Source organism: Temnothorax nylanderi, unplaced genomic scaffold (genome assembly GCF_030848795.1).
Source record: "Temnothorax nylanderi isolate EJ_2023f unplaced genomic scaffold, tnyl_v1.0 TNYL_tig0159_pilon, whole genome shotgun sequence".
In the NCBI taxonomy this organism is placed as follows: Eukaryota; Metazoa; Arthropoda; class Insecta; order Hymenoptera; family Formicidae; genus Temnothorax; species Temnothorax nylanderi.
The window spans coordinates 352,180-379,409 of record NW_027249221.1 but is presented as its reverse complement, the minus strand read 5'-3'; the positions used below and the strand labels follow the sequence as shown (position 1 = coordinate 379,409).

At 36.0% G+C, this 27,230-nt stretch overlaps 1 protein-coding gene across 4 annotated transcripts; it reads right to left on the bottom strand.

Moving 5' to 3' along the window:
* Positions 1–294: 294 nt before the first annotated feature.
* On the bottom strand, positions 295–27,230 carry LOC139777734 (uncharacterized). Of its 4 annotated transcripts, XM_071715327.1 has the most exons (13): positions 26,944–27,230; positions 25,726–26,360; positions 24,946–25,141; positions 23,434–23,598; positions 13,839–13,966; positions 13,588–13,713; positions 12,161–12,515; positions 11,506–11,677; positions 11,298–11,397; positions 10,806–10,980; positions 10,086–10,229; positions 8,509–8,751; positions 295–7,611 (listed from the first exon to the last, which is right to left on the bottom strand). In XM_071715327.1, the coding sequence occupies exons 2-13, from the start codon at positions 26,089–26,091 to the stop codon at positions 3,269–3,271; spliced, it is 6,513 nt and encodes a 2,170-aa protein (XP_071571428.1). In that variant the 5' UTR covers positions 26,092–26,360; positions 26,944–27,230; the 3' UTR covers positions 295–3,268. The 4 variants fall into 4 exon arrangements, with proteins under 4 accessions (XP_071571428.1, XP_071571430.1, XP_071571429.1 ...); XM_071715329.1 differs by lacking the exons at positions 23,434–23,598; positions 24,946–25,141; positions 25,726–26,360; positions 26,944–27,230 and adding exons at positions 15,759–16,101; positions 17,944–18,498; XM_071715328.1 differs by lacking the exons at positions 23,434–23,598; positions 24,946–25,141; positions 25,726–26,360; positions 26,944–27,230 and adding exons at positions 15,759–16,037; positions 17,944–18,498.

Sequence of the window (27,230 nt, the reverse complement as noted above, 5' to 3'; positions counted from 1 at the left end):
GAAATTATCCGCGAAATAAAAATATTTATTAACAGAGATATTGATCTTTTACAAACATTGAGCAGTAAATTAATAAAAGTGATTGTGAATGAACATTATAAAATATGAATGTAACAGAGGCAACAGTATTGAAATATTTTTGATAGGATAAATATAGGATAGATATTTATTAATCATTAAGTAGACATTAATTAATTAAATATGTAACCCTTCTTTTGCACTTTATAAAAATTAGATATTTTAATCGGAACCCAGAAATTTTTGTTGAATGATAATTAACAGACACACCGTCAATTTCACTTTCTCAATATATTTATTCAGTTTCTTTATCCATAACGACTTATCGTTTTATGCATTTCAAATATACAGTCTTATATCTGGCGTGACTCGCATTGTCACGTATATACAATATTTTCTCAAAATATTACTTAACAATTTCACACGCGCCCTTAATCCTGAAATACATTTCTTTCTTTTTCTAAATCCACCAGACATTACGTAGGATTTGCGTTTCATCATATGCGCTACGCGATACCTTGCTCCAGGCTATGCGTATTCATCTATCGCAAGTTCCAACCGATCTCCATGTCTTGATCCGTACACTGTAGAAAAAGACTATTCGTTTGTATAATATATGTATATTGCAACGTATATTCCAGTAAATATCGAAAAGTATCGATACCAGAAGTTCGAGAAGCTTAAATAACTTTATAACTGAATTAAATGTACATATTGTCAAGCAGTTTTATTCGCAGGTAAATGTTTAACAAAGTGAACCTAATTTTCATGCAGGATGAAAAGTGCGAAACGCGATGCTGACAACTTGTAACGTTAACAATTGTGTTAACGATGAGATTTTATCCACTAATTTACTCGATATTATTTAATACTATTCCCTTATTTAAACTAGCTTTGTATTTAAACGTGCCGTTGCTCTTTCCGAATACAGCACCTTTGCGGATACTTTCTATATTTCACAGGCATCTGAAACTACTTTCGGATTTCCTGATCGAATCGTACGATGTGGTAATCGAAACGAAGTTAGAATACTATATCTTTCGTACATTCAAGTTTAAGTGTACAATGTAGTATAACTAATATTAAAAGATATTCTCGTAAAAGAAATAATTTATGACAGTAAATTAAATAAAATCTTGCCAGAAAAAATGCATAACGTTATGTAAAAAAGAACTTCCATAAATTTTATAGTGCATGCTGAAACTGTTTTATCAATATCTTCTTACATTTTTTCTTATATTGCAATTGACAAATATGATTGAATAAAATTGATGTTAAAAAAGAATGTTGATTGGAAAATGTAGAAGCTTTTGTAATATGATTATATCTCTGAGAAGTCTAACAAGTAAAATGTAAATTTAAATATTATGTAGATATGTGATTTTTTTGTAGATAATACAATAATCAGAATAATTAATACGCACATATATATAATTGTTATTGGCGATAACTTTAATTAAAATTTTAGCATTAAATTATTTTTTAATGCAATATGGTAGAAGATATACAAACTAAATTTTTCGTTAAATTTTAAAATTAGAGTTAAAGTTAGAGCTAATACTGAAGAATATATCTAAATTAATAATTAAATTATAAACTTTTCTGTTAAGATTATGTTATCGTTCTCTATACTATCACAGATGATTGGGGAAATATTCTAATAGACTAATAAGATGCGTTGAATTTTTAGTGCGTTAATGCGATAATTGTGCAGTAACAAGGAATGAAGTACAATGATCTCTTTGCATATTATAAGTCATAGAAGTATTCATTTTATGGTCAAGTAGGCTATAAATCGGATTAGTTAACATGATAAGGAACATCCGAATCGTTGCAATAAAACAGAAAATTATCCCGTGCGAATCTCTTAACGCGATTCACTTCGTTTATATCGAGTTGAAGCCATTTGTGAGCAAGGATTTTAACTGTAACAGGTTCTTATCTATTCACACTTAAGTTACAGTCCAAGCAAACCGATTCTCAATACTGCGATATTATAAATATTTCTTATTAGAAACATCTAAAAATACTACTTTTATTTTATATAAAAAGATTCTGCATGACCTTGAAGTTATTTGTAACATATAGTCAATATTTGAAATTATATACAATCTTCGTTATATCTAATTTGTAGTGCATAATTCGCTTAGAGTTATCACGAATACATATATGATTAAATTTTTCAAACGTACGAACAAATTAAATTTCATTTAGACAATTTATAAATTTACATCATGTCTTGTATATCGTTTTCTTGTTTGAAAGAATTTTGAATTTCATACTACGGGTAATCGTTTGTTTCAAATATATATTGTTTTGTAATAAGAACTACCAGTAGTATGGCATAATTAAAAAGATGCGAGAAGGATATTTCATAAAATCCTTTAGTTACATTTTAATCTAAGTTGAATATAGCGATCGGTTTGGAAGTCATCTCGTAGGAAATTTTGGCATAGTTCAAAATTGGAGGGAATCGAAGGCATTTCATTGTAATTGTAGCGATTGCAATATGCGAGCGTTTCAAGTGCTATAGTGTTCTTCCAATGTTTTTTTTGCGACAAGCCTGTATAAATGCGAGTATTTGAATAATAAGTGCACATTATCTTTTAATGATGGAATAAAGGACAGGAAGCGAGAAACGTGCGGCTGAATATGGGGATTGGATTTATCATTAATCTGCTTTGCCCGGATTTGCTATTTCATAATCGCGTCAATAACGCACGACGTATTATTTCAGCAATATTCCCAAATTTAATTGCGTTCATGGAGATATTATTTCGCGCTTATCGCGATTACGATATAACGGGGCCTGTATATTTATTTTTATGTTATTTCCGTAACGCCCGTATACCTCTGTCAAAACAAATTTGCGTGCCATTTAAAGAAAAGTGTTTACTCATAATTTACCTGGCCGAGCATTGAAAAATTTACACGACTTTATTTTATCTAATTACCTTAAAGCTACACGTTTATTATTAAGTTAAGCTTATATTGTATAATTTGTTTAATAGTGTCGAGCATAACGATTTAAGAATGTTTAGGCGACAATTTAGGCCCACTTTGTTAAAATTCTGAAAATCGATCATACTTTTTGAAATGCATTTGGGTACGCTTCGTTTCGCGTAAAGTATAAGAAATCTATCGAAACGATTGACTAGCGAATATAGATATCCCTTTTTGCAGCGGTGAACCAGCTGTGCGAATTTCCGTGTAGATTAAAAGCTTCGTCACTTTGACAATTTACTGAGCACTATGGTTTCTTCATTTGGCCGAAGTCAGAGTTCTTTGGCGAATACAGACCTAACTTCAGCGTCAATTCTTTGGGTTTCCTAACATTATTTCTAACGGGGAAAGGACTGAAGTGCGTCTTCGGACTCGGTGTGGTGTCAACATTTTCGTCGTCTTTGTTCGCGTTTTCCAGGTTACCGAGGCTCAGGGTCGATTTCTTGTAACAGTTTGATCCTGGTGTATCGGTCAAATCTCCATACTTGTCAACGTTTATTTTGACCGGAGATTCTGGATGTGAGACGGCAGGCCTTCTCGTTTCTTCCGTCAGATTTGGGGAGAGTTTCGGAGTGTAATGATTTGGACTAGAAGAAAAGTATTCATCTCTGAATTGACGATTGGGTGATAGCACGTTATAGTCGCGATGCCTCATCGGTAGGTACGAACTGATATCCGTTTCGGATTCCATCATCGTGTGCGATAACGTACTTAAGGGCTTGTCATAATCTGTACTTCTGTGAGAATAGTCTTTCGATGACAAAGTACTGTACTTATGATGTTCTGCATCGCTGTAATAGTCCCCGATATTCATGCATTTTTCTTCATTGCTGATATATTTCGTCGGCGTAACTGCTTCGTCGTTACCCTTGCCGTAGTAAGAACTTCCCACGTTTAAGGAAACCGTCGATCTGTTATCCTGGCCGGTCGGCCTTGGCAACTCTTCATCGTATCTCACGCGAAATTCCAGGGATTCTTTCGATAACATCGAGCTTTTCAAATGCAGGTCGTAGGGATCGATAGAAATCCTCGATTTCCGTTCCGTGTACTCGAACGTGAGATCACCTGGTTTGTCGTAAGCAGTGTAAGGACTATCCCGTGGCGATAGCCTATCCGGGATGTCGTAGCTTTTGTAAGATTCATAGGTACTCTTCAACGACGTAGTGTCAAACTGGCTTGTCTTCGGCACATATCTCGTCGCAGTGGGTACTTCCGGATAAGTGGAAGTATCGGAAATGTACGTAATGGGGGACAATCGTTTCGGTGGTATTTCTAGACGCGTGTCTCGTAGCACTTGCACATATGAGATCTTGTCGAGCTTCTCCAGTTCCTTGTAGATGTCTATGTCGCTCTTAGGCGACATGTTTTGCTCGTATTTCAACGTCGCGAATGGAAACTTTTCAGGCTGAATTACAACTTCGTGCGTCGGTTCCAAGTCATTTCTGATCTCAATGGAATCATTAGAGGATTTATAGGAAAATACGTTCGTTGAAATGCTGGTAAGATCGAGACCCTCCGTCTCACTTATGTTCTGGCTTGACGAGTTTTTCTCTAAGTTAATCATACTCGGTGGAGATTCCTCCTCATAGTTCGCCAGCAGTTTAGAAAGTTCCTCGTTTATCTTATGATCTATGAGCGCCTCTCGGGTGTCCAAGTAATCGTTCGATATGATCTCGTCTACATCTAAATGATCAATTTGTTCCGTATCGTCAATAAGAGACAGTTTTGTCAATTCTTCGTTGATCTTTGCGTCAAATTCTGATACGCTGGTAGCACTCATATTATCGAAGTCCTTAAAATTTATTCGTGCCAACTCCTCGTTTATTTCGTGCTCATTCAGACCCATTTTTTCGAGAATCGGACTGAATATTTTAGAAATTTCTTCATTTATCGGACTGATGGTGATCTCCTTGGATATTTCTTCCAGATCCGGTAGACGTTTCTTCGCTTGGCAAGCTAGAATCTTGTGCAATATGGCCGAATTCTCTTGAATAATTTTTAACGCCCGGTCGCTATTTCTGCGTCCGTTGTCGCTTTTCTTCCGGGGTTTTACCTTCGTCCACACACCTACTTTCGATTCTCTGCCGTCATCGGTATCGCTATTACTTTTATTGCAAGCTATGCTCTTCAATATACTGTCGCTATTCTCGTCGATGTTGATTTTAGGACGCACTACATAAGATTTCCTACTCTCACTTGTTATATTTATGTCTGGGATTTCTAATCGGCTCTTTGAGAAACCACTCGCCGAATTGCTAAAGGTATCCTGTCGTCTTGCCTCCAAGTTTTTCATGTCCTCCCAGATATCGCTCGATTTTTTCGTCAACATATTAGTTTCGGGCGATCCATCGCTAAGAGCCTTTGCTTCCAAGTGTTTCATATCCTCGAGGATATCGCTGCATCTCTTCTTCGCCATGGTCGTACTGAATTCATCTATCAAAGCCAAGGATTTTAAATCGGTATATCTTTTTTCCAGACTGCTCGAGCTCCTCTCAGTCAACTTCGATCGATCTCTACGTCTGTAATTGTAATTCAGATAGTGCTTGTCGAGCTTCTCGTGCGGCAATTGAGGCACCACATCTTTTTCCGAAAGCGGATCGTCCGCATTGTCATCAGCGAAATCTCCGCTCTTCGGATAGGACTCGGCGCCGATCGATTCGTAAGGGTTCAAATCAGCTTTGCTCTTCTGTGTGTAACTCACCTTCAGTTCTGTATTCAACGCAAATTGCGTCCTAACATACAAATCACTTCTCTCGGAGATTCCCTCGTTTTCCTTACTCTCGATTGACTTTGTTGAGGGATCTAATTTCGTCTGATATCCCGAGAACTTGGTCGAGTCCTTCGAGCTGATCGATTTCGGATCGGGCGAGGTATCGGCGCTGTCCATACTGCATCTTTGTTTGCCTACACCGTACGGCGAAGGTGTCTTCTGATTAGGATTCGCGATAGGATAAAATGGCGAGGTTGCAGTGCTCAAATCGATCGGCGAATCCGACACGTTGTCTTGGTCTCGTTTCCCATAGTTCGTGGTATATCTTATGGAGTTGGCACTTACGGGCGACTGCAGATCGGAACTGAATGATCTCTCGGAAGACTTAGCTTTGCACGGGCTGCACGAATCACTGGAACTGCTAATCACGAATTTCGGGCTCGTATCGGACTTGTTTCTTAAAGAGTCCGTGCTGATCGGGGTCGACGGACTTGATTTTTCGTAAGACGTTTTCTTCGTAATCGGCCTCGAATCGTCGAGCGCGGTATCCGAATCCACAGAATGGAGAACGAGAGTTTTAGAATCCGAGCTGATGGATGAGCAAGCCGATTTGTCCATTGTGAAATCACGGGAATCCAATCTGACTGGCGTTCTCGGACTCACTGTTAGGCTAGAAGGTTTCGAATCGGGACCCATCGTCTCTCCGGAGCTGAATGATCTCGTGCTTTCGGGAGATTTCGGGCTTTTCTTCAAATTGGAATACGATTTCGTTTGTATCATGAGCTGCTTGTCGCTAAATGCGTCTTTCTTTAAAGTCTCTTCAGGACTCGTCAGATCTTCCGGTTTTATCGCGACATTGTATATTTCGTGCGACAATTTCGTCAATTTGTCATCCATTGTTACCGGGGAAATTGGAAGATGGCCTACAACGTATCTCTTGGAATAAAAAGGCTCTGATTCTGTCGCGACATTCAAAGCTCTGTTATTCACAAAATCCGTGTCACTCGAATCATTATCGCCTTTTGAATCCAAATAAACCTTGCTGGAAAATCTTAAGGAGGATTCAAAGGGCTTGTCATTCGTGTCTAAAAGCGTGATAAATTTATCGTAATTCTTATCTAAAGAGATACTGGTTTGTTCTCTGGAACTATCCCGTAGTATATTCGTAGTAGGTTCCATTATATCCGTCTTAAGGCCTGTACTATTTTTATCGCTAGTCCGAACGATTTCTTTTTTCTCTTCTGTGTCTTTCAGTCGATCCGTTCTATGCGTCAGGATATCATCCGTTGTCTCGAGATTAGATTTAAGGCTTAAATAATCGTAGCTGTTCCCAGTCTTCGACGATCTTGGCGCGTCTTCACTCGACGTATAATCCTGCAACTTCGATTCCGTTTCCTTCGTCTGCGATCTCTCGACTGGACAATCATCAATCGACAGCTCGTCGTTGTCGTGCGCGCTCGGTACTTGAGGGACTGTTGTATTATTGTCATCTTCTGCCGAGAGTCTCCGTATTTGATCGGTGATCTTGGCGATCGAGATTTCAGACAAGGGCGGAGACTTGTCGTCACGTTCGATTCTGAAAATTGTATCCGTCTGCGGTCCTTCGGCCATCGATTCGCTTTTAATATACGAGCGCGCAGGTGTACTCGCCGAGGTCGACGAACCCTCGTAAGCGTGCTTTTCATCGTCCGTCGCCATGACGTAAGAGTCGGACGCTGACGTAAGTTCCTCGCTATCGACGTCACTCAGGCGATCCGGCTCGTCGCACAGCTCCGTCGACGTGCTATCACTGTCACTGTCAGCGGTGCTTCGGCTGGGTGACGTTACAGAAGACGTTTCTGGAGGCGACTGTACAAATGCTGTGCCAATGGCGTCGGCATCTGTAACATAATATCAAATAGAAAATATCAATAAATTGACTACACAGTTCTAAAACTGATTAATCTGAGAGACAAAGATAATAATATCGCAATATTATCACAAATGATAATCGCTAGTCGATAAATGGATGTAATTCTAAAAATATTATAATATATATCTATTATAACTTATGTATTAATCTTGACTCGGGAGGGAAATTATTCGCGCGCGCGAATAGAAAGACGACTTGGCTCGAGAAGGTGTGACAGAACCGGATGTTGACCCTATCTGCCACACCTGCGTCAATACTTGTACTTGCTGATCGAACGTGAAGCAGGTGGTTGTATCTACTCTGGAGCATTGGAGGTTCAGCAATTGATAAGCGTTACCATACCCGTGAGTCTTACCATCAGATGGAAGTTCCATCTTACTCTCTGCTGGTACGCTTGCCATGAGCAGGTCAAAACGATATCGTACGTTCAATACAGTTTTCAATATTGATTTTGTAATATATGCAATTTTGTTATTTCCATAAATTTTTATAAAGACTATTTAGATAAAAATAGTACGTATGTAAAAAATCACTAATTTACTAAAAACACATTTTTGCTATTGATAACGTTGCATTTATAATAGTAATTGTGCATATATATATGTATATTTTTTTGAAAAATTATATTTTAATTATTGCTTAGGTATACACATTTTTTGTTATTTATATGTTCGTACTATTTTGTGTACATATCTCGCATTTTAAATGCCTTCTGTACACTTTTAAGAAATAGTTTGCATATTTCTTACAACATTCTCATAACAGAAATTTTTTATAAATATCTTCACAATATTTTTGAATATACATATATTTGTAAAGATTACTCTTTATTGAATTATTTTTTCTGATGATTAAATGCACTTACCACCAGCGTCGCCTGCTCTTTGCTTCGGCCTTTTCGCGTCTTTCCAGTGAAGCGTGACACCTTGTCTGTCTCTGCGATTTTTTGGGCTGTGAAGGGCTGCCGGCCGTAATTTCGATGTGGCAGTGGCAGACGGCAAACTTAATGGTCGATTCTTTCCACTTACGAGGGCATTTTTACCCATTAACAGATGATTCATGGCTGTGGAAGTGGGCGCAGATACCATCGTCTGTCGCGCGCACGCGGCTATAGAACATAAGGAATCAGTTAGAATAAGAATAGTGCTTGTTTTACTATTAAACAGAGTAGATTGAGAAATAGCCCTAACATTCTTACCTTATATACACGCACACATGCAATCTCCAATAACTATAAATATCGAAAAAAGCACTTTGTGCCTTTATTATATGAAATAAAATCTTTGTTATTGTTCTTCTGTTTCTATTTTTGCAATCGTTTTCTCTTAAAAATATTGATTTATAAAAAAATATTGTCACGTTATAATAGAAGGTTTAGACCTTCCTCTTTCGTATTTTTATAAAATTTATATTATTCAAATAAATGGATAAATTTATATTATAATAAAATAATATAATTCTAATATTTAACAGTTGCACTTATCGTAACGCTAAAATTAATATGTTATAATAATATTGAATATTGTTGATTTACATAACTTTTATTTTTACTGTTACATCCTTTGTCCTTATGACTTATGATTCGTAAATTTCTAGCATATTGATTTCTAATTTCAGTTCTGGAAAGTTTTGTCGTATCTCATACGAAAATTTCACCAACGGTGTCGAGTTTATCGGCACATGCCGGTTAAACGTTATTAATCATACAGATTTCACACACATTTACCTATCAAGAAGGTGTATGACGCGGCTATTTCTAATTGAAGCATATCACGCAGACTTGCAACTCGTGATTTTTACGTGATAGGTCATAATACCTCGAAAGGTTACGACGTTGTTATCGTGTATTCTCGCCCGGATCGAATATGACGATAGTGTCTAGCCGTAAACACAAACGTGAGTTTAGTTTCATTCATGAATATAAAATGAGCTAGCTTACTGGCAAACAGAAGACGGTAAATATCGCTGCTAACGTATCGCTACTCATAAAGCTTTTATAACATGTATCATCAAACCTACGCGCACGTTTTTTGATCGTAAAGATGCACGAGGAACGTGCAACCTAATTTTCGTATATGATTCCAACGTTACATGATAACCTTCTAATAATTTAAAGCAATATTGATAATAGAGAAATTGTTAGAAAACATCATTTCCTTTGTTGCAATATAATATGCATACGTATTCATTATATTGTGCATATCACATTTAATACGATTAATTTATATTTTAATAGCAATTTGATGCTTTTGCATTTGATCTAACAAACTTACACGATGCATTTATATTATAAATTAAAATATTCTATATACAAATGTAATAAAATATACTTTGAAATCATGAATTGAGAGTATCGTTTCTAGAATATAAATTCGAGAAAATGCATCTTTAATTTTTATACTATGCAATTATAGAATGCTTGTTATACTCATTTATTATTACCAGAAAGTATTATGTGCGCTTGCCGTTGCCGTTCTCGTAGTTTTGCATATTGTTGCTTCAGCGTACTAATATCTAAAGCGAGGCGTTCTCGATCACTACTAGGTGCCATCGCTTGTAATGCTCCTATTGTCGAAGGTATACGATCTGAAATTGATTACATTACCATTTCCTTTAACAAAGAGTAAATATTGGACAATAATGTTTTAAGCTTTTGTATTTCTTTCGCGGAAAACAGATTCGCAATTTAAGATAATGGTCGCGTTCAGCAGAACAAACCGCTCAGTAGCAATCGAACGTGATTGGCTCTTGCTTTTAGACTCAACAAATCAGCGTAGCGTGTTGATAAGACGACACTCAACAGTTGTGTCTGTTGAACGCGGTCAATAATTGTATCTATTATTCATCTGCAGAGCATCAGAAGTTTGATTTGCATGCTGTCTTTTAAAGTATTCAAATGTTTGTTAAGTTATAGCTAAGAAATTGATACTTTTAATACAGTCGTAAAAAATATAATATTATAGTATTATATCTATTATTATATTATAATTATACGCGTATTAAAATATATTGATATTCGAAATTTAGTTTGATTTGTAAAGTATTATAGCGATTTATATTTATATATTGAAAGTTAATGTCGAATATGGAGTATATATTGCCATTTTTTTTATTTTAATATTGTTGAGGTAGTCGCGGAATTCGTTAAAAAATGACAATCACCTTTCTTTATACGTTGGGCCATGCTGAACATAGCAGCCGCTACAGCCAATCTTTCATCCTCTTCTGTCTCGCTATCATCGTCATCACTTAGCTTACGCGCCCATGGGGTGATGTTATATCGATGCTTTTCTCTCAAACTTGTTACACCATGCAAGGGTCCCATGCTAACAATGTTCTGCCAAAACAATTCGCAAATAAATTATGTTATTTACAATGTCAAATGCATTGTGCTGATCTACAACCTTGCTTTAAAAGATATTTAAGCTCTAAGCCGTAAGAAATTGACCAATCACAATGGAATGTGAGGAGAATACTCGATTGTGATTGGTCAATTTCTTACGGCTTAGAGCTTAAATACCTTTTAAAGCAAGATTGTAGACCAGCACTAATGGATATAATATAATCGTAAAAACAGGACAAATTTAAAATGACAGTCCTCTGGCTGGGTTACATTATCATTAATCAAATTCTATATGAACGATTATACTCAACCTTTATGAGATTGTTTGTATCGGTGAATTCTAGCATTTCTCTCGTGAGAACTCCCATTATGCTGTAGAACTCGTCCGCCGAAGTTACGGTCATTATGCGACTGTAGAAACAATTAATTATTTTATTTGTAGTATATAATCATTAATGAAATAATATTCATAATTTTGTTATATATTTTTAATAAGTTTAATTTAAATTTACAACTCACTCTGAGAGGCCTTCCCAAATAGCGAGTGCCGTTCTCAGGAGTACTTCATCACCTTCGAGAAATATTAGATCCCAGACACGTAGCACTGCTTCCTGCGGTAAACAGTGGCAGAAAAGTGTAAGGAACCATTGCATGGTGAACACATTCGTGAGCGGTGGTTCGTAGCTACTTCCTGAAAAAACGACGTAATATTATCTATCATAACAATCCATAGTAATCAAGAAAAGTGAGAGATGGAATTAAATTAAATTAAATTATTTGTAACTATATTTGTAACTAAGTAAACTATCTTTCATTTATTTCAATTTAACGAATCTTTTTTAAGTACAAATGTCTTATATATATGATGTTTCTATAAAACAGAATCAATATCGATGTTCTAATTATTTTGATTTAAAGATGTTTTTGTAAATTCTTGTATCTTGAAAATATTTACATGAAAGAATTGAAAGTCTATTGTTACACCACACGTGCTACATAAACTTTTTAAGAAGATAAAATTGTTTTAAATTTTGATCCCACTGGGGATATTCGTTCAGCGAAACTATATACAACTCAATCTCCTGCCATATCAGTGTAATATCTCATCGTTATATACGTCTCTATATTTCTTACGCTTACTCCCATAAGTTTTTATTTCATCAACTTGACTTACCTGTCGCTTTATCCTTCGCATCGGTCTGGAGCGCCTCGAGGTGTTTGGACAATTTCGGCAACCTCGAGCGCAAAAGATCTCGAAACACCGCCATGTCCACAGAGAGACCTCGCAGATTATCGGCGAAATAGCCCTCCGGTAAAACACCCTCTATCAAATATATCATCACTTTCACAGCCGAAGATTCCGCGCGGTCCATTACTTGCAGGACGAGAGCGGCCAGAACATTCAGCCCCTGACAGTAGCCCACGGACTTGTTCCAACGGGCGAAACCGAGTAATACTCGACGAAGCACCGCTTGATTGTCCCGGCCAGCAGCACCGCAAAACAGGCTGCAGCCTGTTCTGTGCAGGTCCTGCGAATTGTAACAACTTTTACGTTGCTGAATTAGCTGGAAATTGCTTCGGTAGCTTTCGAGCCTTGTCGAATCAGCAGAATTAATTAATTACGCAGACCGGCGTAATTTCAGCGAGCTTATTCAAAATTTATCTTAGGCTTTCCATTAAATTTCCATAACATTTGCAAATGAATAGATAATTAATATATTACATCGTCCGTTTGATAAGAGTAAACTAGTAAACGATTGAACAAGAATCAAAAAGCGGCAAATGTTAATTTCGGTCGGAAAATCTTGAAACATAATCTACGTAGACGAACATTAATCACAAAAGCAACCAGTAATTATTAGTTTCTTGTCATTATAGTGATGAATGAGCCGAGCATAAATGAACGTAATTAATAATAATCAGGGCCAGTCTATAAATATATGTAAAATTGATATAACTCAATCTGACGCGATCAAATAAGTATTAGATTGCAGATATTTTTAGACGGGCAACTTGTTCTAATTATGCACCATGCTCGCTTTAATCCAAACCGTATTACGTAACTGACGTTTAGCTTCCTATTTTTAGTTTCCTTAACTTATTCTTTTTAATCAGTTGAAACATTTATGTACTACAGAGTAATACTTGTAACTCGGTGCTTTCGTGCCAAGAGTTTTAAAGCACTTTGAAATAAATGTACCACCATCTTCCTAAATGTTCTTGCTCGGAACTGCGCATCCAGAGATGTTCTCGCGAAATTAACCGGGTCGCCTTTCATTTTAGAGATAACTCAACAAACTGAACATTTCGCGCAGACGGTATCATCAAAGTGTACAAGAAAAGCATATTGTTTACCAGAGCTTCTAGAGTATTTGAATAACTTTAAGCAATCTTTTAGAGGAATTCCCTCACCAAAAGATATCACAAAGATATAGAAGATAGAAACATTATTTAATATTTATTTAATATAACGTTAATGAATGTTAACGTTTATTAAAACATTGCGACAAAGAAGACTTCTTTTCATACAGATATAACTATTTACGTCAAAGTTTGTTATGCGGATTATTAGAACGGCTGAATAGTATTGTAGACACCTACTTTCACGATTTGTATGCCGAGTTCTTCGTCGTCAGGATTACTCCACTCGTTGAAACAGACCTTCTCAGCCTGCTTCCAGTCTACGCCGCGTTGTTCCAGATGACGTTCCGCCAACGTTAGCCACAACTATTGAAGAATATCAAAGTTCATTCCTTATATACTTCTAACTTGAATTCTTTGAATTTTTTATACTTTCTATGCTGTGCATTTTTATGAGCAATCCATCTAAAAGTAAATCGTAGAACACTCACTCTTTTTCGAAATTCCGGTGGTATACCTCCTTGTAATTTGGCAACCATTTTCATCGCGTCTAACCATTGTATGAAACCACTTTCCCCCGGTTGCGGAGTCAAACTGAACCTCATTTTTGTATCTTCGACTGAAATTTAGAAGAAAACCCATCAAACACTTTACTACATAATAATCTACCGTTAAAATACACTCACACGACTAACTAACAAGACAACACTTCATAAACTGCAGTTTTGCATTACATCGTCTACGATATAACTCACAGAAAAAATATTACATCATCTTATAGTGCAAATAAAAATAAATGTTTATTTCAATCGAACCAATAGTCAAGAAAACTTTATTGACATAAATGCGTGAATATTTTAGCGAATCGATAATTTGAATATTTTACTCGAAATTGCAATAGCCACTACCATCCTGTTCAATTCGATACAAGTGACTGAGAACATCGCGAAGTGAAGCAAGCTCGCCTTTAACATTTAGAAGGGGCGTTGCGTGATCGTTTCTATGACAACCTCGGCTGAAAAATTGCTAGTTTGAGTAGAAATAATCCTGCAGAAATTCTTAAGATAATAAACAATCATCCACGCGTTTATGTCGCACGTTAAGCCGCACTTGCCAATGAAACATGCATTGAAAATATTCAATTTCCATGCGAACGAATCGCATGGAAACAACAGCAATTTTGCTTATTGTCACCTCACAGTATCTGCCAATGAACGAGTATGATCACGATGGTATTCTCTTAATGGCTGAATAAACACCGCCAGCCTTGCGCTCTGATGTGTGAAATCGATATTATTTCTGCTTTTATAACAATTTGTATTTTGTTTTGTATTGTTATTGTATGAACCGAACGTATTTCGTTAGGATTGCCACGTGTGCGTTACATTTTACATTGTTTATTGTCTTTGTTTTACCATATTTATATTTTTCTAGAATTTGAACGAAATAGCAAACAAATTATTTGCTGTACGTTGCAGTAAAATAAACACAGGCGCTCTTTTTTACGTTAAAATATTAAAATTTTTCTCAATATTTTTGTTACAAGACCGATTCAATACGGCGCTTGCAATTTATATTTCAAGTGGCTTACTAATTATATATAAGGGTAGCCACAGCGCTATAAATTTTTATTGCTACGACGAATAGCATAGCAATACAATGCTCGTCGAGTTAGCTACAAACCAAACATGTTATACATTAAATTTTATGGATATTCTGGTGTTAGCAAACGTGGAGCACTCTAACTTTAAATACGAGTTACTGCGTTTTGTGAAAATCGTGGTAAATGGATTCGTTATAGTTTAATTCGACAATTTTGCAAACAAATCATACACATACGAAATCTTAACTTTACATAAATTTAGAAAAATAATATTTTACTTACACTTAAATTTAATCTCTAATAAAGGTATGGCTTTAACTACATTAAGTACTTAAGTGTCTTAACGACGAGAATACTCGTTTACGAAGTGCGACATTACTATCCAGCCATATTTTATCAAAACCTTACATGAAATTATCATTCCTTAGATATCATCCCTTCCACCTTAATGGCAACAAAGTACATGCTCATTTAATTATACTTTACACTTTATTTCATACTTGGAAATAAAAACGTTTAACTATATCGTCTTCAGTGGCTGAAAACAAAGCATGCTTGAGCTATATGATACTCTGAACTTGCATTAAGTTAACGTTGCAACACTTAGATGTGCCGTAGTCTATGCTCCCCTGCAGCAGTATTTAACAGAATTTAATTTACGAGCATTTAGCTCACACGTAGTCTGCATGTGTGTATATGTATGTGGTTTTACATTGCTGATTACGCTGTGCGCGTGCGACGTGCGACGTGCGACACACGAGAGAGGACATTAGCATGCGAGATAGATTTACAGAAAATGTCGTTTCACCTTCCAGCTCTTCGTATCTCGGGGCAGAGCCGGTAGCACCGGACGCGAGGTTTTTGAGGGAGTTGAAAAATCCGTTCATCCTCCAATTAGAAGCGCCACTCTCTCTTCTTCATCGTTTCGCTTTCATCTCTCACGTCTTTTATTATGTCGCGCGTACGCCGCTCTCACCCGTTCTCGTGATTCATGATCAGCCGTTCCTCGGTTTATTCTTGTGATATTCTTTTTATTCGCAACGAATCGCGTTGTTCCTCTCGAATACACGATGTTTTTACTGTGACTCTGAAAAGTCGGTCGATCCGTTGACTTAATGTGCTAAGCTTTTGCACGTGCGAAACTATCGTGACTGTATTTAGACAAAGCATTAACGTGAGTTTATAATATATATTTCTTAAATTTATTAATCATAAAGAGCGTTGCAATCTGATATAAATTTGGTAATAATGCGAAAACACTATAAAACACATTATATTAAGTATATAGTATTAATTGAGCATAAGAGTGTGTGTGTCTTTTTTCTAACTTGTATCAAATAACATTTAATTCATTAGAGATCCAGCAAAACATTCCTCTTTGTTCTTTCCGCGTCATATGTATAGCTGTACCACCTGTTACAAGTACCACAATGTAGATATCCACGCACTGCAATACACGTGTAATATATATGTGTCTATGGATTGTGAAAGGTTGCTTTATAGGATCTCATTATTTAGAGCATCGAGTACTATTTGTTAATTACATTGTGTGCATTACACTTACAGTATATAATTTAATACACGCTAATTAACGTTTTCGTTGGTCCATGTAATAAAACCCCCGTTCTTGTTCGCGGTAAAATGCAGATAACCACTGATAAGAATGGCCAAGCTGATAACAAAATCGATTTTGACTTCACCAGCGGCTGATGAAACCGATAAAATGCTCGAGCAGTTAATCCGATCGCGACTGGTTACAATGCAATTAAGAAGATGCATGCGGCACTTAACTTATCGTTCTTTTCCATTTAAAGTTGTATTTATACCATCTACGCAATCATTCCTTTTCAATCAAGCACCGCGCCAGACTGTTAGATGAGTTTTAAGTATTGTCAAATATTGTGAAAGACTAGAATTAAGTTAAAAACAGAAAGAATTTGTGAATTAAGGAAACTCAAATGTTATATAGGCTTTTTATCAGATTCGCGATTTTACTCTCGATGCGAACCGCTTGTGCGTGCATACATAAGTGAAAGAGTAAGAAGCATAGGTATCTTAAATCAGTCACGGTTGTCGTAACCTCGATTTTACACGTTGTGGCTTCCGCTTTGATATGGCTTAAAAATGGATATTAAACCGATAAATCCAGCAATTAGAATCGAATCTTTTACAATTTGCCAAAGCCGAGTATAAATGGAACAGTATGAATTATGACGATTAATTATTCTTTATGGTTATTTTATAACCAATCTTTTAGACTATTATCGAAACGCGAGCGGCGAACCTTGAGGAATGTTTACCTGCATAATTTGCCTTCAGAAGTCCGAAAAGACGCACATTGATACGATTTTCGGTAATTTCGACTCCCTGATGTTTTCTTAATAAGATGCTAAAGACTCATGTCAATCAATTTATATTTCACGAATGCTTTATATCCATCAAAATATGATTCAATATTTCTATAAAAATATATGAAGTAAATTGACATTGAAAGGAAATCAATATGGCTTTTAAATGAAATAAACCGGCATGCTAATTTCAATTCGATAACACGCACATATACTTTTATTGCAGAAAAGGATGATTTACAGATATTAAAAAATTAAAAATGCTATTATAGTGTTTTCTATATTAATTTTAGGTTTTATAAAAAAAATACAAAACGTAGAAATTATTGTTTACTCTTGCCGAATAAAATTTAATTTTAATCGAATATGTTATGCGACTTGTTTGCCCTTTAGCTACGCTACTCTATCCCTTTTTTACCATTATTTTTCCTTTGTCTCTTTAGAGCCTGAATATAGATTGTTCTAGAAATCACGCAAACAGAGTCTTGTCGTTTTATATCAAAGGAGATGGACCCAATACGCGGCGCTCATTTTTTCCCATTAAACGCACGCGTTCGTGAAACGACTGAGATTTAAACGTGTACTTCACCGCCGTTTACCAATCGCAATTTGGACCATCGACGACCAGTCGAAAGTCATACTTACTCGAGAGAGACGGTATTAAACAAACGCAGTACTTTAACACTTCGACAGAACGAGATTAGCGTGTCGTCGGATCGTACCATCTTTACCACGAGACTCGACAGCGCGCTATCGGACAATCGTTGTCGTCGTCGTCGTCGTTGATTATGCAGCACGACACATCAATGCACATCAGTGCACGTACCGTCAAGCACGGATGCATCACGAGCGAACGACCTCGACATGCATATTCGTCGCGCGGCACGACTTTGCGGAATCACCCGGAAACGCGGAGACGTACACTTCGCGTAGGTGGATGAGATCACACTCCCGACATTGCTCCGGATTGCCCGGAAATTTCGCGGCGTCGACGTCGACAGCTGTCCGTAGGAGCGTCTTCGTACGACGAATGCGCCGAGTCAGCTGAACGATAACGGATAGGGTAGCTTGCGCGCGCGCAAAACCCCACAACGTAACGACGGCGAGGAGGTCGCCACGAGGGGCGGCTGCCTCCTCGTGGAATCCTGCAGTAGGCACTACCGTCGTTTTTCCACGAGTCGTCGTTTTCAACCCCGTGGCGGCCGTAGCGATTCTACGTGCTGCCACTCCCGTCACAACGCATGCGCTCGATACACATAGCTACCCTCTTCGCATCGTTTCATCCCCGTCCATTTGATCGTTTCAGAAAGAGTATGCCCGAAATTGTTTCTCTACAATTTAGGTATCTCGATATATCCTAAAAAACTTGTCGAGAAAATCAGACTTCTCTTTTTAAATGCATGAATGCAAGGCGACTATGAGGCGACTATAAGGCGAGCTTTTGACATTTTAAAATTGCTGTTTAAAATACTTTTTTTTTCATATCACGTGGGATTACTTTTCATAACCATCCTATGCGTACTTACATGGAAATTACGTAAGTTGTCGGATTAACGTATGATGTTGTAACGTGATGTTGTAACATGTAAATACCAAATTGTTAAATCCGATTAAGTCGAATTGGGGTTCAAGCGTGCGTAGGAGTTTGCAAAATCACACGTGCAATATCTTTACTTACTAATATTTATACTAGAAAAATATTTCTTGTAAATAATTTATTAATCTTTTTGTTCTTGGCGTTATCGGTAATCGATAATTGATAACATGTCAAATAATAAACATCTATATATTATGGTTTTTATACGTTAAAATATAATGTTGTCAATTTGGACAGTTTGAATGTCTGATGCACTGAAATTCTTCAAGCCTCGAAGAGCCTTACTTTAAGTAAAAAATTAATCTTTGGTATCTAAACGTAGTAAATATCGGCATACGATATGGTGGACTACGGGCTATTAAATTTTTATTACACTGAATAGTTCATTCGTGAGAAGATTAATGGCTACAGACCTCGATTAAGTGGAACAGCGTGACGCGACTTTATCTAATGTGTAATCCCGTACGAGAAGGGATTAATATATGAAGCGAACATGAAGATTAAACCTTGAAAATTTCATATTATTATAGAAACTTCATTATATATGTCCTCGCTTATACATATGCAAAATCACTCATCTTTGCGGGAGAGATTATTTCTCAAAATGTAACGCCACGTGTGACAATTAAAAAGTGTGAAATACATTGGGGATCATAATCCCCAATCTCAATATGACAAAGCTAACTATTATTATAAAATTCATGAAAAGGCTGCATTCCGATATTCACTGTCAGTACTGTGAGAATCTATATTTTTTTTATATTTTACGTCACGTATACTATAGATTTTCAGTACTGACAGTTGCTGACAGTAAATATCGGAATACGGCAAAAATATATTGAGCATGCGATTAACTATAAAAGGAATTTATACATCACATAGAATTTGCAATATATATTCATTTATACTTCTTGTATTTAGAATTCTCGGCAGAGTTTATTGTTGGGAACGAGACAGTTGATCGGTAAATAAATTCACAAATTTAGGATTGATATCGTCATTGATTTTACCGCTTTATGGGTCACTCGAAATAGTTAACACCGTTACGAGAAATCGAAGCTCTGACGGATATGTGTGTATCTGCTGAATCGTTTAATTATAGCTAGAACTTTAAACACATTTGTCTAACGTAGTTGTCCAGATAATAAAAATGCATAAACGACCAAAAATATTTAAATGCATGTTTTGATATAAATATTCCTTAGTAATAAATTTCTTTACGTCGTAAACGTGATGTCTGTATTTTTGGATTAGAGTAAATAATATTTTATATTTATTATCTGTAGCATAATAATTATATTTCATGACTGATAATATCAAATACGATGTGCGAATTCTAAATCGACAACATGTTAGTATCGACGAAACGGTGCACTCGCTGATTCAATGCAATTTGATTAAGTTCGATCCGTGTGGCATGCCAAACTCCTGTTTATTAGTAAGACTGAATTGCGGCTTACTGCTGAGTGAGTATAGCTTCGCACACACTTGAGACTGTAATTTTTCATTATAATGGAATAATAGAGTGATATCTGTAGAAAATTGTCTCGTATTTCATACGCAATATGTGTATAAATACAGCTGACGAAACGAAAGAACCAGGTGTTTTATTCCAAATTCTTTGCTAATTAAAAAAAAACAGCAGAATCTTTGTGAAGTAAAAGATAAAAGGAATTATAATTAAATAAGTATTAATTTTAATTGCCATTTTATTGAAAATAAAATTTTCTTTAAAAAAAAGATATATAAGATAATATCGTTTTTTTTTTTAGATTTGTATTACCAAGTTAACCATTTTTAATTTTTCTATACATTTAATATACATTTACAGTTTTTTTACTAATGTACGTCATGCATAAAACTTCTTATTTAAATATTCATGACCAATTGCCTACAATCTACCGTTATAAGCGTTGCATTATGGAAACGCGATTCAGACAATTCATAATAATCGTTTCGATCATCAGGGAGTTTCCACATCGCGTAGTTCATTACGTGTTTATTCTGTATGAGGACGGTCGTTGAGCTTTTAGCGTTGCTGGGTTAATGGCACGGAAAGTTCATAGGTAATATTTGCGCGTTGGCCCGAGATATCGAATTCGTCTTATCCAGCGTAAAAATGATAGGTCGTTCAAAAATACGCGAGATCAATAAATTACAAGCGGCAGAACAATCGGAGGAAACTGTAGGAAAGATAAAAACGATTTGTCAAGTACATACAAATTCGTGAAATGGTATATGACTTGTGCATTTCTAAAAAAAAAAAGATAAATACGTTTATTGACTCCCCTCAGGGTTGCAAGGCGTTTTGTAGGGACGTTCCCAACCCTTTATTTAATTCTCATCCAATACTACCCTTCTCCTCTCACTTAACCCTTGGACCAACGGCTTAACGTTTCTTTCCGAAAGACGGAGCCCCTTCCAGTTTGCTCCGCACAAGAGCCTATCTTGCACGGAGGGCGCAGCTTTCGGAAAAACATTCCATCTTTACATGGCTCTAGTGGACTCGAACCTGGTTCCTCAGATTACGAGTCTGGCACTCTACCACTAGACCACACTGCCGCCAGTTGACTTGTGCATTTCTATTTTCTCTTTTTTACAAGAATAAAACCATATGAAAAAAACGAAATTCAAGAAAAAAAACTATGTATCTTTACGATAAATTTGATTTAAGAAAATTTATCATCAATAAAATGCTATTTAATCGACAAAATAAAACTAAATCGGATCTAAAAATTGGTGCGTTATTTCTATATAGAACAGTTTGCGATCGCCAAACTGAGTTGTCTTCATCGCTAAATGCATGTCTTTGGAAGCAGCAGAATGTGCCAACGCGAAGTCTTTCGCGAGAGAAAAGTCCGACGACAAAATTGCTCCTTTGCGGCTAAAGTATAAGTCGTTTCTTCTCGCGCATACTCTTCATTGTGGAATTTCCTCGAATTCCTCGTACCGGCTAAACGCCGGTAATTCGCTAGGACGAATGAGGAAAGTTGTGCGTATATCCGGCCGGCGGCGGACGCGCAACAGTATCAAAACTTTATCAATGACGCCACGTCGGAACTTGGCCCACGGTATCGTACGCGGAGCATGCGTGCCTCTCTCGCGGCAAAGTCTAATTATTGATCACCGCATCGCCGCATACGAAAGCTCGTTTCTTCGCGACCACGGCAACTTGATGACGCCACGATTTCTTCGCGACACTCAGATAGCTCTCTCGAGAACTATCTTGACAGTTTGATCGGTATACTACATCGAGTTTCTAGCTCAAATTCATTGCACGATATTCGTCGCTGCAGAGATATAAATTATAATACAATACTATGAAGCCGCGAAACGCGCTCAAGAATTTCTGTCACGTATTCTGTTACAATGGTAATGAGAAAAAACGGTGTAATAACAGAAATGTCAGATAAAAACATATAACAAACGCACATATAACAAACGTTTCAATTTAGCTCTCGATCTATGTAAGTTTGTATCTACAGTACAAAATAAATAATACTATTTTTAATCGCGTCTCTTAAGCCTAAATTAAAATTTTTAATAAGAGTCACACACTTGAAAAATTCTAAAATTAATTGTTGTTCTTTGAGAGAGAACTTCGTACTTATACTCTGAAGAGAAAAGTGAACAGAAGGAGTATACCTAAATCTCTTTGATCTCTTGAGATCTGAAGTTACATTTCTATATAGTGAAACTTACGAAGAAATCGTTAGAATACGTAATTTTGAAACTAAAAGAGTAATTTAAGGTAATTATCTTTCTTTCATGGCAATTGAATGTATTTCTCATTTTAATGTGCAATTATTTAAATGCATGATTATTTATTATATCTAAACAAATAAAAAATTCGAGAATGTAGAATCATGTGAACGGCACTCAATACTATATCATTCTAATCTGCAAAATTTTGTTGAATATTCATTAGACATCTCAGCATATTTTCCGGAATGTACTATAAAAATTGTAGTTTTAGGATGGAACGGTTCAAGAAGCATACAAAACACTTTACAGCAATGTTTTTACATATTTTAACAGTTTTCATGGGATATACCCAGCATAGGAGATAAGCTCCTTTTCCCGGAACAATCATTTACTTTATTCCATAAATTTTTAATCGCAGGTAGTATCTTTAAGTGCTATCTTTCCAGTCTTAATAAATGCTATATTATCTGACAGTCTCAAAAGAAGAAGAAGAAGAAAATAAGCAAATAATTTTCTCTTTGACACAATTAAAATATTTTATATAAAAATTAAAAATAATTATATAAAGTAGCGTTTTGTGTATGCTTTCTTTCGTTCACATATTAATTCTTGATGAATATTGAGTAGTAGTGGATCAGATAAATTAAAGATTAGCATTATTGATAAATTATTTGAATTATTTTTTAGTCTTATATGCAATGAAATATATTACAAATGAATTATATTGCGAAACTTAAGTGCGTACACTAAACTTTGCGCATGCATTGATTCTAAATATATTTCAAAAGACGAGGCATTAACGCGAAAGTATTTAAAGCGAAGGGTTTACTCACTTCTCTTCGCGCTGTGTGCTTGTAGATAGGCCGTGATAATATCGCACTGTTTATCACATTTGGCAGCGAGGTAATCCTTTCGACGCAGCTGGCGGATAAGCAGTCCCCCTGTGTGAATGATGTGGTCGTGTAGAGTCATAAGTAGGATCTGCAGTTCATCCTTTCCTGTGTAAAATATTGACCTTCAACAATTTTTTTTAATTAAATATTATCTAAGTATTATTTTTGTGTGTTTTTTAGTTACTAACATATAATATAATATAATATAGATAATTAATATTTATATATCTATATATCGGCGTAAAATAAGCGTTAAATGGTTAAAAATGTATAATTTTAAGAGGAATTTAATAACATTCTTGTTTACGTTAGTTTTTGTTTCGTATAATCGCAAAGAACATACGTAAACCTTCGTTCTTCTCGTCACTGTTTCATTTCGTTAAAACGTGGTTAATTCCTGGAAAATCCTAAAAGCGCGAAAAAGCACAAAGGCGCGCATATTGCAAACACATCAAATGATGCACGTGCACGTTATATCGCGGCAACCGGTTGCGAGTCATTGCATTATTCATAAAGTCAAGAGTTGTGCGGTATCGAGGAATCTTTGAAAGAAATTTGCACGAACGTCGATGATCCGCAGAATAATAATGGCGTTATTAGAAGAGAACAGGAAAGGAGAAATGCGTATAAACCATTTCGCTCTTTTTTCATTTTTCCGCGCATTAATTCGTCGACGTTGATAATCGTATACGTATCGAACATTTTCTTTTATTATTGTAACATACATATTATCTAAAAGAATATCATTTTACTATAGAAACTTCATTGTATGTTAGGAAGAAACTACCGCACATAGAGAGAGAGAGAGAGAGAGGGGGAGAGAACTAATTCAATTGAAATCAGATCGATCCGCTATCTTTTTTATGGTTTTTTTATGGTAAATATGCAGTAATAATTTTTTATATTATAATGTCAAGTGAAGGCTCCTCCAATCGCACGCAGATAAAAAATTAAAAGACGAAATTGCCGCTTTTATTATTCTGAAATATATGTACATAATAAAGAGATGTTCTGAAAGACTTACAGTTCCATTGCTGAATATAGATTCAGCGATTTTTTAAATATTATCAAAGCAATTTATCGACGATTGCATAAGAGAAACTCATCAAATCTTTCTTGTTATTTACAAAAGCTATATAAACAGCAGCAAAATTTTTTGTAGTTTAAAAGTTCAAGTGCTATGTATTTCTTATATAAATTTATTTCTTATATAAAATTAAAGTGGTTCAGATTGAAAATATATAATATTTATAGCTTGTTTTTTAGCATATTATATATAGGTATCTTAATTTTATTGTAAAGGAACATTTATTCAATTTCCATGTTTACGTAGCTCACAATAATAGATCGTTACTTATTACCGGCGCTTTCAATCGTCGAGATGGATATGAGCTTTCATACGACTATTTTTCCACGACGCTTATGCATCCGGCTTATATCGAATTGTCTTACTTTTCAAAAGCAAACGAGTTTTCTGCAGATATTGATGTTGCGGCCACGTTTTCAAGGACGATGCCGTAGAATCGCTTTCCGAGCGTCTCCTGTCACCCATCGGTATACCGTAAATATCTAGCAACAGTTGATCCACCAACGAGGTAATCACGATTTCTTTCTGCAGCGGAAAATAGCGCAGGGGTGGCGGATATATCTAAAATGCATTTGTTAAGCAACAGTTTAGAATGTTGTTTTTTTTTTCTAGATAAATAATGTGAGGAGACTGATTTAAAGTGATATTGAACATATATAACTAAATTATGGAAAATGTGGAAAAGAAAATTATACATAGTTTATTCTATCTAGTATCATTTCGACGATGATTACTTCTACTATTGTTTGATAGAATTACTAAGTTTCATTATAAGTATATCTTTTTAGCATCTATACTCGTAGCATCTGACATTACCGCCCACGTATCGCGAAACGAGTTCGTAGAAAGCAAATTAAAGAAAGTATTCGATTAAGATGTAATCTTCAAATGTGTGTTGCTCTCAACATGTATTTTACTAACAGATAAACTCGGAGAAACTTTTTATCTAAAGAAGACTGATCAATTCCGAACTGACACATATTCTAACTTTTACGACTTCACAGGCTAATATCTTAAATCGATGTTATTAAATGGAATAAGTAGACTTCATTCATATACTATTCATATTTTTTTATATCATTAACTGGCAAATCTTCTTGGTGGAGATTGATTAATCTTGAATTCCATTTTATGCGAACGTTTACCTTAGGTTTCTTGATGGTTCCCGCATTATGGTTCCCGGCATTCTTATAATTAAACGTGATTACGTTCGGCTGATCTCCCATCGACTTGGAACGTTTTTGCCAGCGCGAGCTCGCGACACCGGCACTTCCAGTCAATCGTTTGTTCAGCTCCATAAAATCTGGTCCGTTCAGAGTCTGCTGTATCAGGTTGCGCTTTTGCCTCCTGCATTCTGGCGGAAAAGGATAGCCCTCCGGTCGGTTAACGAGATTCTGCGTCTGCTGGGTGACGTAGACATCGCCGAACACCCGTTCGTTCTCTACCGCGACGCATTTCACGCGGTAAGTGATTTCCGCGTGCTTCTTCAGCGGCGTCACATTATAGCTCATGATCGTCGTTGAAAACGCGGGTACTCCACGTATTATGCGTTGGTTCCACACGATCACCGTCGCCCCGTGTCCAATTCTCAAGTTTCCCGCATCGCACCATTCACACCGGTGAACTTTGCCACGCTACGAGTGACCACGTGCCGTATAGCGCGTTCGATCAATCTCCAGTTACGACTGCCTTTGTCGTCGTGTTTCCCATAAGTTCAATCCGCGTAATGTAGAAACGGCTTGCCATGGCATACTAAACGCCAGTCATCATTGATACGTTTCTGTATTTGTTCGTATTTATAATAGCAATTCAGGTTATATATATCTGCATACGTTTTTATACCGATTTACCGAGAGTTTTAAAGTTTTATTTTTATTCTGAGCATGGACTCAAGATTTTTATATTCGAAGAAATTTGTCGTAATTTAGCGGCAAGCATTACCGACCAGTCTTTTCTTATAAGTGACAGTTATTACGCAATGTTTTTGCACGTCGTAAGATTTATGTGAAACGCGAAACTTTATACATTTGATATAAATTCGTGTCTATAGCGACAAGAATATTGGAAGTGCTATTACATGCTGCAGTTGCAACTGAATACACAAATGAGTAACCTCGGAACTGACTGCAGGATACGAAAGCGTTGATAAATGATAACCTTCTCCATATACGTCACTAGTTACATCTAATTATATAATATTTTTCTCTATTTTCCGCATTATATTCCACCGAATTCGGACTTTATTGTATTTAAATAAATATGACGTAAGTTTCAAATTAATTTATAAATATATTAAAATACATATAAATAAGATAGACGAATATATTTAACAGATTATTCAAATACAAAGAAAATCTTAATACTTTCGTAATCTCCACTTATTGTTTCAGTATACGACGATTAAAATATGACGCTGTATTTATGAACACGCACTAATTCTCACTTCACTATATGTAAGTTTTATCTTTAACGAACTCAGATATCGATTGCGGTTAAAGAAATTTTACACATATATTTTATTTTAGGATAGCTGAGATGAGTGAACATTGTAACACTGCAATTTTGAAACCTATGTATAAATGCAATTATTTATAAGTTCTTTTAGTTTCTCTTGCGCAACGTATTTCTTATCGCTAGTAATTCCCTTCTG

Coding starts and splice junctions, on each gene's coding strand:
- LOC139777734 (XM_071715327.1), bottom strand. CDS start 26,091: ATGAGCTATAATGTGACGCCGCTGAAGAAGCACGCGGAAATCACTTAC. Junction 13,967..23,433: donor AGCACACAGCGCGAAGAGAA/GTGAGTAAACCC, acceptor TCTAAATTTCAG/TCGAAGATACAAAAATGAGG. Junction 8,752..10,085: donor AGCGCACATAATACTTTCTG/GTAATAATAAAT, acceptor TATGTTCTATAG/CCGCGTGCGCGCGACAGACG.